This window comes from Lissotriton helveticus, chromosome 12, assembly GCF_964261635.1.
Source record: "Lissotriton helveticus chromosome 12, aLisHel1.1, whole genome shotgun sequence".
Taxonomy (NCBI): domain Eukaryota; kingdom Metazoa; phylum Chordata; class Amphibia; order Caudata; family Salamandridae; genus Lissotriton; species Lissotriton helveticus.
The window spans coordinates 9,261,342-9,274,948 of NC_136073.1; the positions used below are offsets into that span (position 1 = coordinate 9,261,342).

The window sequence follows — 13,607 nt, forward strand, 5'->3', positions numbered from 1 at the left end:
ATATAAATGTCTGTGATTGATTGATTGATTGATTGATTGTTTGCTCCAGATACAAAGCAAAAGACTCTCATAAAAGATCCCAAGACTGGTCGATTGACATTATCAATGAAACGACCATCAGAGGCACCAACACCGGCTCCGAAGAAGAAGAAAGACATTGCTACCTCACCTATGCATGTTCCTTCCCTGTCTCCTCCACACAATCCCTCCCCACATATCTCACCACATCACTCCCCTACACAAATCTAGTATCGATGACAATGGGAACGACATATCAAATACAGGGGCTAACCTACAGGAGCCATATTATCAACCAGCCTCGCCAGACCCATGGGACAACTACAATACAGCAGACTTCCCAAATATACCCCAAGATGACATATACCCCTCTGTGCCTTCACCTCCAGAAGACACTATGGGGTTTAACCAGTTACTGACCAGAGCAGCACAATACCACGGGGTAGACATGTACTCGGATGCTGTAGAGGAGGACTTCCTGTTAGACACATTTGACACTGCACAAAGGTGCTCAGCAATTTTGCCAATGCTCAAAGGCGTGGTCAAACATGCCTCTGAGGTCTTTAAAGACCCAGTCAGAACTAGGGTCATAAACCCTAGAGTGGAAAAAAAGTATAAAGCTGCACCATCTGACCCAGCATATATAAAGGGACCAACCAGTTCCCTTAGACTCTTTAGTCGTATCTAACGCACGTAAGAGAGCTAACTCTCAAACATCAGGCGAAGCTCCCCCGCCAGATAAAGAATTTAAACTCCTTGACGCGTCAGGGAAAAGAACGGCCTTACCAGCAGCAAACATGTGGCGCATTGCCAACACACAAGCCTTACTTGCACGCTATGATAGGGCACATTATGATGAGCTCAAAAACATAATGCAACATCGCCCGTATAAATTTAAAGATAGAGCTAGTGAGCTAATTCAAGAAGGGAATATTATTACTAACACTTCTATCCGCTGTGCTCTAGATGCAGCAGACCCAGCCTCCAGAGCGATCAATACTAGCGTCCTGCTGCGCAGGCATGCTTGGCTACGTATATCTGGCTTCAAGCCAGAGGTCCAAACCACTATACTCAATCAACCATTTGATGAGCAACATCTATTTGGACCTGAGGTGGATGTCTCCCTCGAAAAAATGAAAAAGGACACAGACACAGCAAAATCTATGGGAGCCCTGCAGTCGCAGGCTCCCAGACGTTCATTTTGTCGCTCTACATAAAGAGGTGCAAATAGAGGGTACTCATCTGACACACCTTCCACAGCATACAAAAGCCCCACGCAGTCTACCTACAGTAAGGGCTACCAAAGGGGAGGTTACTGTGGTAACACCAACAAGGGCAGAGGCAAAAACAACAACCCACGCTCAGCCTCCACCCCTACCCAATGACTCCCCTCCCCTTCCCCCGCCCCATTCCACTTCTGTTGGGGGAAGGATACAGCAACACCTACCAGCCTGGGAAGACATCACATCAGACAGGTGTGTCCTGCAAATAATTCAGTCAGGTTACTGTCTAGAACTAACATCTACCCCACCAAACATACCACCCAAACAGCGTCCAATGTCACAAGAGGTACTGTCTCTCCTGCAGAAAAATACAATAGAAATAGTTCCACAACATCAAAGGGGCAAAGGAGTATATTCCCTATACTTCTTAATTCCAAAGAAGGACGGATCTCTGAGACCTATTCTAGACCTCAGACCTCTAAACGCTTACATACAGTCAAATCATTTCCATATGGTCACACTTCAACAAGTCCTTCCGCTCCTGTTCCAGAACGACTTTCTGGTCACACTAGATCTCAAAGACGCCTACTTTCACATCCCAATTCACCAGGCGCACAAAAAGTACTTGAGGTTTGTGCTAGCAGGACAACACTACCAATTCAAGGTACTCCCATTCGGAGTCACAACAGCGCCAAGGGTGTTCACCAAATGTCTGGCAGTGGTAGCAGCACACTTAAGAAGACAGCAAATCCACGTCTTCCCATATCTAGATGACTGGCTCATAAAAGCACAGTTGTACAACCAGTGCGTACAACACACTCACAATACAATAATGTTACTTCACAACTTAGGCTTCACAGTAAATTACACCAAGTCACATCTGCTACCATCGCACACACAACAGTACCTAGGAGCGACCATCAATACTCAACTAACATTAGCTTATCCTTCTCTAGCAAGGATAATAAGTGTGCAAACGCTCCTAACAAAGTTCAAACCACAACACTCGCTCCCAGCTCGAGTGTTTATGCAACTCATAGGGATGATGGCATCTTGGATATTCATAGTACCTCACGCAAGACTGCAAATGCGTCCACTTCAAGAATGTCTAGCACGTCAATGGAACCAGGCTCAGGGTCAGTTAACAGACCTAGTGTTGGTAGACAGTCGGACTCATCGCTCTCTGCAATGGTGGAACACCAAAACTTTGTCAAAAGGCCGACTATTCCTAGAGCTGGGTCCACAGATAATACTAACAGCAGACGCATCGCTCTCCGGCTGGGGAGCCCACCTACTACATCACACCACGCAGGGAAAGTGGACACCAATGCAAAAACTACTCCACATCAACCATCTGGAGTTGTTAGCTGTGTTTCTAGTCCTAAAAGCATTCCAAAAACAAATTGCAAACAAGACTGTCTTAGTCCGCACAGACAATATGACAGCCATGTAATACATAAACAAGCAAGGAGGAACACACTCTCTGCAGCTCTCTCCACTAGCTCAGCAGATATGGAGGTGGGCTATACCTCAGAACATCTTCTTAATATCCCAACATGTCCCAGGGGTTCAAAACACCATGGCAGACTTGCTAAGTCGGCAGACTCAGCAGATGCACGAATGGGAACTCCATCCACAAGTTCTTCATCTATTCTTTCAAGTGTGGGGACAACCTCAGATAGACCTCTTCGCCACCCACGACAACGCAAAATGCCCACACTTCGCCGCCAGATACCCACACCCATTGGCCAAAGGCAATGCGATATGGATGAACTGGTCAGGACTATTTGCGTACGCTTTTCCTCTTCTACCAATGATTCATTTACTAGTACGCAAGATGCAACAACACTCGCTAACGCTTATACTAGTAGCTCCAACGTGGGCCAGACAACCGTGGTACACCACACTGCTACACCTATCTGTGGTACCACACCAAAAACTAAGACTATCTCCACATCTTTTAACTCAGAACCATGGAGGGATCAGACACCCGGACCCAGCGCAGCTCAACCTTGCGATCTGGCTCCTGAAGTCATAGAGTTTGGTTACCTTCAACTCCCTCAAGAGTGCATGAATGTTATCAAGGAAGCAAGGCGTCCCAACACTAGAGCATGCTATGCTGCTAAGTGGAAACGGTTCGTAATATACTGTCAAAGAAACCGCATAAATCCCCTAGATGTGTCCATCCAACACATTATAGGCTATTTACTACCTCTTCAAAAGTGTAATTTAGCCTACACATCTGTCAGGTTGCACCTAGCTGCCATTGCAGCTTACTTTCAAAATAGACAACATCTATCTCTTTTTAGAGTACCAGCCATTAAAGCTTTCATGGAAGGTCTCAAAAGAATAATACCTCCAAGAATACCACCTTCACCTGTGTGGAACTTAAATATAGTGCTCACACGGCTCATTGGACCTCCATTTGAACCTTTACATAAATGCGAATTGCAATTTCTCACATGGAAAGTGGCTTTCCTAGTAGCCATTACTTCTCTAAGAAGAGTTAGCGAAATGCAAGCATTTACCATTCAAGAACCTTTTCTGCAAATGCATCACAATAAAGTGGTTCTTTGTACAAACCCTAAATTCCTTCCAAAAGTCATTTCGCCATTCCATCTAAACCAATTTGTGGACCTGCCAGTTTTCTTCTCGCAGCCACAAACCATAGCAGAAAGGGCTCTGCACACCTTAGATGTCAAAAGAGCATTACTGTACTACATAGAGAGAACACAAAGCTTTAGGAAAACAAAACAGCTTTTTGTATCTTTTTCACCACCGCATAAAGGCAACCCAATATCAAAATCAGGTATTGCCAGGTGGATCGTCAAGTGTATCCAAATATGTTGTCATAAAGCTAAGCGTACACTAACAATTCCTCCCAAAGCCCATTCTACCAGGAAAATAGGGGCTTCCATGGCATTCTTAGGGAACATTCCCTTAGAAGACATCTGCAAAGCAGCTACATGGCTTACACCGCACACATTCACAAAACACTATTGTGCAGATGTGCAAACAAAACAAGTCACTGTAGGCCAGGCTGTACTTAAAACACTATTTCAAACAACTGCAACAGATACGGGTGGTCGCCGCTAAGGTGGGTACTGCTATACAATCTATGCACAGGGTGCAGTCTGCAGCTCATATGCCTCAAACGGAAAATGCTACTTACCAGTATGCATCTGTTCTTGGCATGTAGAGGTGCAGAGTTGCACACGCCCACCCGCCTCTCCGGCTACCTTTATCTGTTCCAGTGTTATCATCGTAGATACAAACACACATGGTCATCACTGTCTCTTAGCTCCATCACTTCCCTAATGGCGAAAAACAATCTGGGGATGGAGCCGATGCCCATGCGCAGTATCACCCAAAGGAGGAGTCACCTATCTCGTGACTTCCAAACACTTTCTACAAGAAAAACAAACTGCAAACATCCGGGCCCAACACTAGGTGGCCATCTATGCACAGTGTGCAACTCTGCAGCTCTACATGCCAAGAACAGATGCATACTGGTAAGTAGCATTTTCCTTTTGTCTTGTAGGCCCACATTTATAATCCAAGGAGAACGATTGTCACAGGTAAGTAACCTTTTCTTATCCACTGTTCCAGCACAGTGGCACAGACTTAAACTGTACAGCAAAGTCTTCTTTTGCAATGCGGCGACATCCACTGAAGCAGTGCATCAGTGCCTGCTACTTACATACTGCAATGCTTAGTGCTTTAGTATTGTAATACCCAATCAAGTACTGTAACACCCACTGACACTACTATAATGCCAGCTCCTACAGGGCAACAGCACTCCACGGTACAGTAACACATATTACCACAATGCAGCAACATCAACCTCATCAGGCAGCTATTCCCACTGGTACTGTACTTTAAAACTCCTTGCGTCAGTAGGAAGACAGACTGCTACACCAGCCAACCCGTGCAATTGTACAATAACACCTGCTACCACATCTGTCAGGAAAGTCATGACCTGCTACAAGCAGAACATAAGAGTCAACTAGAGCTCAGGAAACTAAAAAGATTCATATTTATTCTAGTTTTAGAAAGTGGAGTTTTGGTGGGAAACTGTAGCCCAGAGTGTCACTGCGGTTTTTACAGAACTCTGCAATCAACAAGATCAAGATGGAGGACGCTGATTGTAAGAGCGGTGAGCAGACTAGTCTTTTAGCCCACAAGGATCGCTCATCTTGTTAATGCGTGTGCACGAGGTCCGCGCTACGCACTTCAAACGGAATTTGATCCGGAGAAGAAGCTTCTTTTATCTGCGCCTGTCAGAAACTTTGTATAGCATTTCTAGTCAGGTTTTTGGGTAAAATATTTCAGTTCATGCTCCTTCATACAAAGTCTCATTAGTGCGCAGTCGCTTAACTGAGGAGTGAAGTTTTCGGAAGTCAACAATTTGGTGTCACTAATGATTTTAATTATTCCGTTGGCACATAAAGATGAAGTTGTGTCGTAACAATTGAAGCAATGATCCTTCAAATTGAGTAGACCAGGGAGCACTACAATCCAACAAAACCGTACGGTACATGTACTAGTTTCTTTCATTATCTGCCGGCTCAGTGTGGCTAAATAAAGCAGCATTAGTATGTGAATAGGAACGCCTAATTCAGCCCGCATAGAAGCTTTTTAGCAATCAACCATTTATGTACAATAAGCTTGAATAACTGTACATGCTTTAGTGAAACTTTTTTTTTATTTTTTAAAAAGCTTAAAAATGTATGTGTCAAGTGCTTCGTAGAAGGGATGGAGCAATTGAAATGTAAATATGCAAAGGTTTTTCACTTGGGTATGAACTAAGTATCTGGAACAGATGATGTACAGAATGCTGAACAATGCAACATTCAACCCCAGTCACAAAGATCTGGGTTTAATCCATTGTTCTTTTGCTCCCCACACCACTCCAGTCTGGACCCAGCCATATGCAAATCAGTCTTGACCCTGTGCCTCATGGGAAAACGATGGATTTAGGCCCAGATCTCTGTACTGGGGTGAATGTACGACAGTGTTCTGCATTCCTTCCATCTGTTGTTTTGCATTTGTCACCCCAAGTGGGATGGGTATGCTCAGACGTGAGTCCCATGCTCTCCACGCCACTGGAGTCAAGCTATCCTGGCTGAAGACGGCTGATAGCCAGAAAACGGTCCTAGGATGCTTGATTCTGGTCCAGGAAAGACATGGCTTGGCAGTTCGGGCTGGACTGTTCCCATGAGGCACAGGGTCAAGACTGATTTGCATATGGCCATGTCTGAACTGGGGTGGTGTGGAGTGCAAAAAAACGATGGATTTATGCCCAGATCGCTGTACTGGGGTGAATGTATGACAGTGTTCTGCATTCTGTCCATCAACTGTTGTTTTTCATTTGTCACCCCGAGTGGGATGGGTATGCTCAGACGTGAGTCCCATGCTCTCCACACCACTGGAGTCAAGCTATCCTGGCTGAAGACGGCTGATAGCCAGAAACCGGTCCAAGGATGCTTGATTCTGGTCCAGGAAAGACATGGCTAGGCAGTTCGGGCTGGACTGTTCCCATGAGGCACAGGGTCAAGACTGATTTGCATATGGCCATGTCTGAATTGGGGTGGTGTGGAGTGAAAAAAAACGATGGATTTAGGCCCAGATCTCTGTACTGGGGTGAATGTATGACAGTGTTCTGCATTCTGTCCATCAACTGTTGCTTTGCATTTGTCACCCCGAGTGGGATGGGTATGCTCAGACGTGAGTCCCATACTCTCCACACCACTGGAGTCAAGCTATCCTGGCTGAAGACCGCTGATAGCCAGAAACCGGTCCTAGGATGCTTGATTCTGGTCCAGGAAAGACATGGCTTGGCAGTTCGGGCTGGACTGTTCCCATGAGGCACAGGGTCAAGACTGATTTGCATATGGCCATGTCTGAACTGGGGTGGTGTGGAGTGCAAAAAAACGATGGATTTAGGCCCAGATCTCTGTACTGGGGTGAATGTATGACAGTGTTCTGCATTCTGTCCATCAACTGTTGTTTTGCATTTGTCACCCCGAGTGGGAAGGGTATGCTCAGACGTGAGTCCCATGCTCTCCACACCACTGGAGTCAAGCTATCCTGGCTGAAGATGGCTGATAGCCAGAAATCGGTCCTAGGATGCTTGATTCTGGTCCAGGAAAGACATGGCTTGGCGGTTCGGGCTGGACTGTTCCCATGAGGCACAGGGTCAAGACTGATTTGCATATGGCCATGTCTGAACTGGGGTGGTGTGGAGTGCAAAAAAACGATGGATTTAGGCCTAGATCTCTGTACTGGAGTGAATGTATGACTGTGTTCTGCATTCTGTCCATCAACTGTTGTTTTGCATTTGTCACCCCGAGTGGGACGGGTATGCTCAGACGTGAGTCCCATGCTCTCCACACCACTGGAGTCAAGCTATCCTGGCTGAAGACGGCTGATAGCCAGAAACCGGTCCTAGGATGCTTGATTCTGGTCCAGGAAAGACATGGCTTGGCAGTTCGGGCTGGACTGTTCCCATGAGGCACAGGGTCAAGACTGATTTGCATATGGCCATGTCTGAACTGGGGTGGTGTGGCCTGCAAAAAAAACGATGGATTTAGGCCCAGATCTCTGTACTGGGGGTGAAGGTATGAGAGTGTTCTGCATTCTGTCCATCATCTGTTGTTTTGCATTTGTCACCCCGAGTGGGATGGGTATGCTCAGACGTGAGTCCCATGCTCTCTACACCACTGGAGTCAAGCTATTCTGGCTGAAGACGGCTGATAGCCAGAAACCGGTCCTAGGATGCTTGATTCCGGTCCAGGAAAGACATGGCTTGGCAGTTCTTGTCTGGTCTACCTCCAACCCCCCCCAACAACGACCAGGTGAGTGAGTGGGCGCTGCTGGGCTCTGCAGTCTCTCGGACCAGGAGGCGTTGTCGGCGACCAGGATGGAGGTGCGAGCTGTCCCACGAAGGTATCTGCTGTCGACGTCGCTGGACCCAGGATTGGGTCAACAAGTCTTGGCAAATTCAAGCCCACGCGGTGGACCTAAAATGGAGTCTGGAGTGGACCAGGAGGGTCCGGGGTGCTCCTCTGTTGGAGGGGAGCAAGGGCCAGTCTGGAGCAACCAGCCTCCTGCTTCTAATCCAAGGGTTCAGCATTGTAGGCCTAGCGTTTCTACAGTCTAGAAAAGTATTACTTACCTGCTAGTAATTTCGCATTCCACTTGTATAGTATATGGTTTTTCGTGCCCCTCGGGACTTTAAGTATTTTTATAAGAGTTTTGTTGTGTGCTTAGCTCCCTGTCTCATAAAGAGCCAGGGTAGACTTGTTAGAAATAAATATACATTTATTTTCATAACAACTTGTGTGGTGTCCTTTCACTTGGTGTTCAAGGGGTATATGTGATGGTAAAACAGCTGGCTTAACACGCCCTCTAGAGTCTTAGCCTTAGACTGCTCGTATCCATGCTACTAGGATAGCTGGTCTATAAGGTTGACTTACAACCAATCATCAATAAGGGTTGTCTGGACTGATACATAGTGATCACTAGAATAGTGAGCACTGCATATCAGGCCAACTTCTCACAGCCATGTCTTGTTGGACACAATCTTCAAATCTGTCCAGAGGTCCCTCATATCTAACACAAATTTCCAACTATATCATAACTACGAATGACTCACTAGAAGGTTGTGGTGGCCACCTCCAGGACTTATTAATAAGTGGCAAATGGAGTCCAGGCGAAATCAACCAACCAGAGCTTAGGGCTATTGCCTTAGCAGTGAATTTGTTTCTCCCTAAGATACAAAAATCATTGGTGCTCATTCGTACAGACAATACCACCAGTATGTTTCATCTCAACTAGCAGGGGGAAACGCGCTGACCAGTGCTATCTCATCAAGCATAACAGATCCAGAACTGGGCTAATCAGCATCAGAGATCACTCAAAGCAGAAAATGTGTCAGGAGTGTCCAACATCCTCGCAGACTCGCTAAGCAGGATCAGTATTCTTTACCACAAATGGGAGCTAAACCAGCACTTTATGGACAGTTCTTTCTTCCGGTGGGGCAAGCCGAACTTGACTCTGTTAGCTACGAACGAGAACAAAAAATTCCCATTCTTCTCAAGTTGGCATCCCAACAGGGATCGTTGGGGAATGTGTTTTTAATGAGATGGTCAGGAATCTAGGCTTACGCTTTTCACCCCGATCCCGTTGGTTCCATAGGTGCTCATCAAACTGAAGAGAGAGCCTTGCAGAATTCTCCTCGTAGTCCACAAGTGGCCCATAAAGTTCTGGTTCACCGAACTCCTGCTCCTATCGGAACAACCTCATGTCCAGCTCATACCAATACCAACGTTGCTGACCATGAGCCAGGGCCAGGTCTGTCATCCTGACCCAGCATCACTACCCTTATCGACCTCATTCCTGAGTTCAATTAGTTCTCCATGATAGAAATTCCGTCAGACTGCAGGAAAATCCCTGCCAAAGCAAGAGCGCACACTAAGAACTCAATTTATAAACTCAGGTGGTAACCCTTCTGCCTAGAGACCATTGATGCTAGTCCACAGACTTGTGGTCGCTAAGCTAGAGATGAGAGGTAAAAGCCCAGAACTGGTATCACCTTCAACTTTCTTGTCGCTGGGCAAGAGCTGATGTAGATGCCCAGCGCCATTATCCCGTTCAGGCTCCTTGTTGGGGTTCTAGATAGAATAGGTGGTTATCCGGCATCGATATAGCCATCATCCCTCATTGATGTCCTAAGGGTGAGACTTGGACAGTCTGCTGCACTCATGGCTTGAACTGTAGCCTTCTCACCCATGCTAAAATTCCTTGTGTGTTCTTACTGCCGTACTTTGTCACTAACGTGCCTACTGCTGATAAATCTTGTTTTTCATTTCACAGGGTACCTTGGAGGGTTTGGAGGAGGAGCTGTTGACTTTTTTCTCTGAGAGCCCTGAGTCTGTGTACACAGCCATGCTACAGAACAGGTGAGCATGCCTGGTTAGAGAGGTGGACAATGCAGCCAGAGGTCTGTGCGAGCTCTTGTATATGGGTAGCATAGTTTACATGCTACTGTTCCCTTTTCTGCATACCTGTTTAAGTGTACCACTTGGAAGCTTCTGGGGCGGGACTTTGTCTTTCTGAGAGACTTTTGTAGACTACACTGGAGAGGACATTTTAAACTACCTTCCTGGGGAACTTGCTCTGTGTTGAGGGAACGGAAAACAGCAGTGCTCCGTTTTCTGACTCTTGAAGTGCTTCACTTCAGTGATCTGAACCTTGTGCGTCGCATTCACCTTTGCACCTTTGTAAGACAATGTCCACAGACTTCTTGTTAGACTGATGCCTGGTCTTTTTGTAACGTGCAGTATTTTCTCTTCTAGCTACGAGCGGCTGCTGCTTCATGCTGTCTGCCAGTACATGGACCTCGCCTCTGCTAGTAAGCTGTTTTACCAGACCCATGCCACTTCTATAATGAACTTAACCCTAACCGCTCACTTCAGATGCTCTCCTTCTAAACTGTCCTCCACGAATCTTCACCATCTATCCCAAACTCATCCTCTCCTTATTTAACTCTACGTCCTCTCCTATAAACCTTGGCCCCTCTCTCCTCTTGCCATTCAGCACTGTCCTCTAACACCTGTACCAGGCACACTTGAATTATGCAGACTGCGACTGCAGTTTTTCCACATAGTTATTGATTTGCCACGTAATCCATAATCATCAGAATAATTTGCAAATTTTGCAAACAAATAAGTAGTTTCTACCTCCGAATGAATGTAGTGTTATTTGAAAAAAGCTACCACATGTGGTACAGTGCAGTGGCAAGCTTTTTGTTGTGCAGAAGCAGGTCACCTTTCATTTGCTAACTGCTGTGTTTAGGTGTTAAACTGATATTAATGATGTGACACCTTTGCCCGTAAAGCGTTAATATGTGTAAAGCTGACATAAGTGAAGCATTACCGCTTATAAATGTGCAGGATTACGCAATGTAATTTGCCATTTCTCATTGCATAATTTACTCAGCTCTGGAACATAACTTGGTCTTTCCCTGCCGCTTAATTCCAATTGCCTAACCCTGACTGCACTTTCCTCCTGACATGACCCCACTCTTCTTTGAGATGATATCCCTGTCCTGGTGACATTGAAACATTCATCCAGGACTTAACACGGCCCCTCACTTCAGCTCCTCTATCCAACTGACCCCGGCTCCTCTATCCAACTGACCCTGGCTCGCCTCTCTCCTCGTAATCGAAGCGACTTTCTGTCCTTCGTATCCTGAAGTCTTCCTCCTCATTGCACCACAACTCTCTCCTCCTGATTCAAAGCCTCTCTCTTTTGATCTAAACTCCCTCTTTTCCTGTTCTGAACCATCTCTCCTGATCCAAACTTTGTCTGTCCTCCTGACCCCGGCCTCTTTTCTCTTCCTGGTGTAATTGTCCTCTTTCCTCCTGCCCAGAACCCCCTCTCTCCTTCTGCCCCAACCCCCTTCCTCCCCCCCCCCAAAGCCCTCTTCTCCTCCCGCCCTGTACCCCCTTCCCTCCTGGTCAGATCCACTCTAGTCCTAAATCGGCCCATTTCTCCTTCTGACACAGGTCACTGCACTTTGCTGACCTAGCCATTTCTCCTGCCGACCTTCCCTTTTCCTTCCAAAGCCAGACTCCTCTCTGCTGTTGGTCCAGATTCCCTCACTCCAGCTACTTTATCCCTTCTCTCCTACTACCTTTATCCCTTGTCTCCTGCTGACTCTATCCTCTCTCTCCTGCTGACTCCATCCCCTCGCTCCTGCTAACTATCCACTCTCACCTGCTGACTCTATCCCCTCTCTTCCTGACTCTATACCCACTCTCCTGCTGACTCTATCCCCTCTCCCCTGCTGACTCTATCCCCTCTCCCCTGCTGACTCTATCCCCTCTCCCCTGCTGACTCCATCCCCACTCCGCTGCTGACTCTATCCCCTCTCTCCTGGTGGCTCTGATCCTTCTCTCCTGTCGACTCTGATCCTTCTCTCCTGTCGACTCTGATCCTTCTCTCCTGCTGACGCTATCCCCTCTCTCCTGCTGACTCTGATCCTTCTCTCCTGCAGACTCTGATCCTTCTCTCCTGGCGACTCTGTCCCCTCTCTCCTGCTGACTCTGTCCCCTCTCTCCCACACATAATCTCTTAGCCATGCCCTCTCTCTTGACCAACTTTCACTCCTGACCAACACCTCTCTTTTTCCAAACCTCTTCTGTCTCCCCCAAAAACCAGAGTGACCCTTTCCCACCTGCCTTTAAACTTCTCTCCTGGCACTGCACTTCACCAGTTATCCGGGCCCTTGCCTTGCAAGTTACATTGATGGCTCTCTTGCCTATCTTGTGTTTGTGTATCCGGCAGTGTGAATGCAACTGATCCTCCTCTGCTCTGTGTCTTGTCGGTATGAATGAGCTATGATCCTATCATCTTTGTATCTGTCAGCATATACAGGACTTGCTCTCTCTTTTGAGTATGCAAATGCTCCTCTAGCCTGTGTATCTCTGTGTATTCAACAGGCTCTGTTTGCTCTGTATCTGTTACTATGTATGGGGCTGGTAGTCTTTTCTGTGTATCTGTGTGTATGTGGTTGGTCCTCATCTGAAGCAGTGTCAGCGTGTGTGTAGCTGATCCTCTAATTTTTATGTTAGTATATAAATGACTAGTTCCCTCACCTGTATGTTTAGCTGCTCCTCATGACTTTGTAACTATGTGCTAGTTTTTTGCCTATGTATGTATGGGATGAGGTTAGGTCCTGTTATCTGTCAATGTGTTCGTGACTCGCTCTATCGGCTCAGTAGCTGTCCTTGTGTATACAGCTGGTCATCTTATCTGTGAATGTTGTTGATCCTCATCTGAGCCTGTGAGGCTGGTCCTTTTTATAGGTGTTTGTATGTGTCTGCCTGTGTGGCTGGTCCTCACTGTATTTGTGGCTGTGTATTTGTCTTGTTCTCTTGTCTGTGTATGATTCAGTGATCTGATAGAGACGTCTAGCCGCAGATTCCTTAAGTTAGAATATTCCCAGGCATCAGACTGGTCCGGAAAATTTTGCGCAGCAGCGCCTCTGCGCGCCGGGGCCGCAAGACTCCGCCCTGACAACGTCCATGGACGTGACGTCAGCGGAGCTATATGTGCCCCGTCCCGGCGCACCAGCATCAGTTTTCTTCTTTTCCGCGTCACAACGCAGATCCGGGAAACCAGCAGTTCCTGGTCTACTTTTGGGCCTTCTCGACACCGTGGGTGTCGTACCGGAACATAGTGCAATGTCCTCCGGGTTCAAAGCCTGTGAGGCCTGTCTGCGTCAGATGTCTGGCACTTATCCGCACCTTATTTGCATGGGGATGCCGGCGACGCCGGGTTCGACGCCAGGCTCTTGCC

The 13,607-nt window shown here is 47.0% G+C and overlaps 1 protein-coding gene across 1 annotated transcript in view; it reads left to right on the forward strand.

Moving 5' to 3' along the window:
- The window catches only part of R3HDM4 (R3H domain containing 4), a 134,684-nt gene that overhangs the window by 111,206 nt on the left and 9,871 nt on the right, over positions 1 to 13,607 (forward strand). The window contains exons 6-7 of the mRNA XM_078669029.1: positions 10,119 to 10,204; positions 10,601 to 10,656. Of these exons, the coding sequence (XP_078525155.1) occupies positions 10,119 to 10,204; positions 10,601 to 10,656 (142 nt within the window). The remainder of the gene's footprint in view (positions 1 to 10,118; positions 10,205 to 10,600; positions 10,657 to 13,607) is intronic.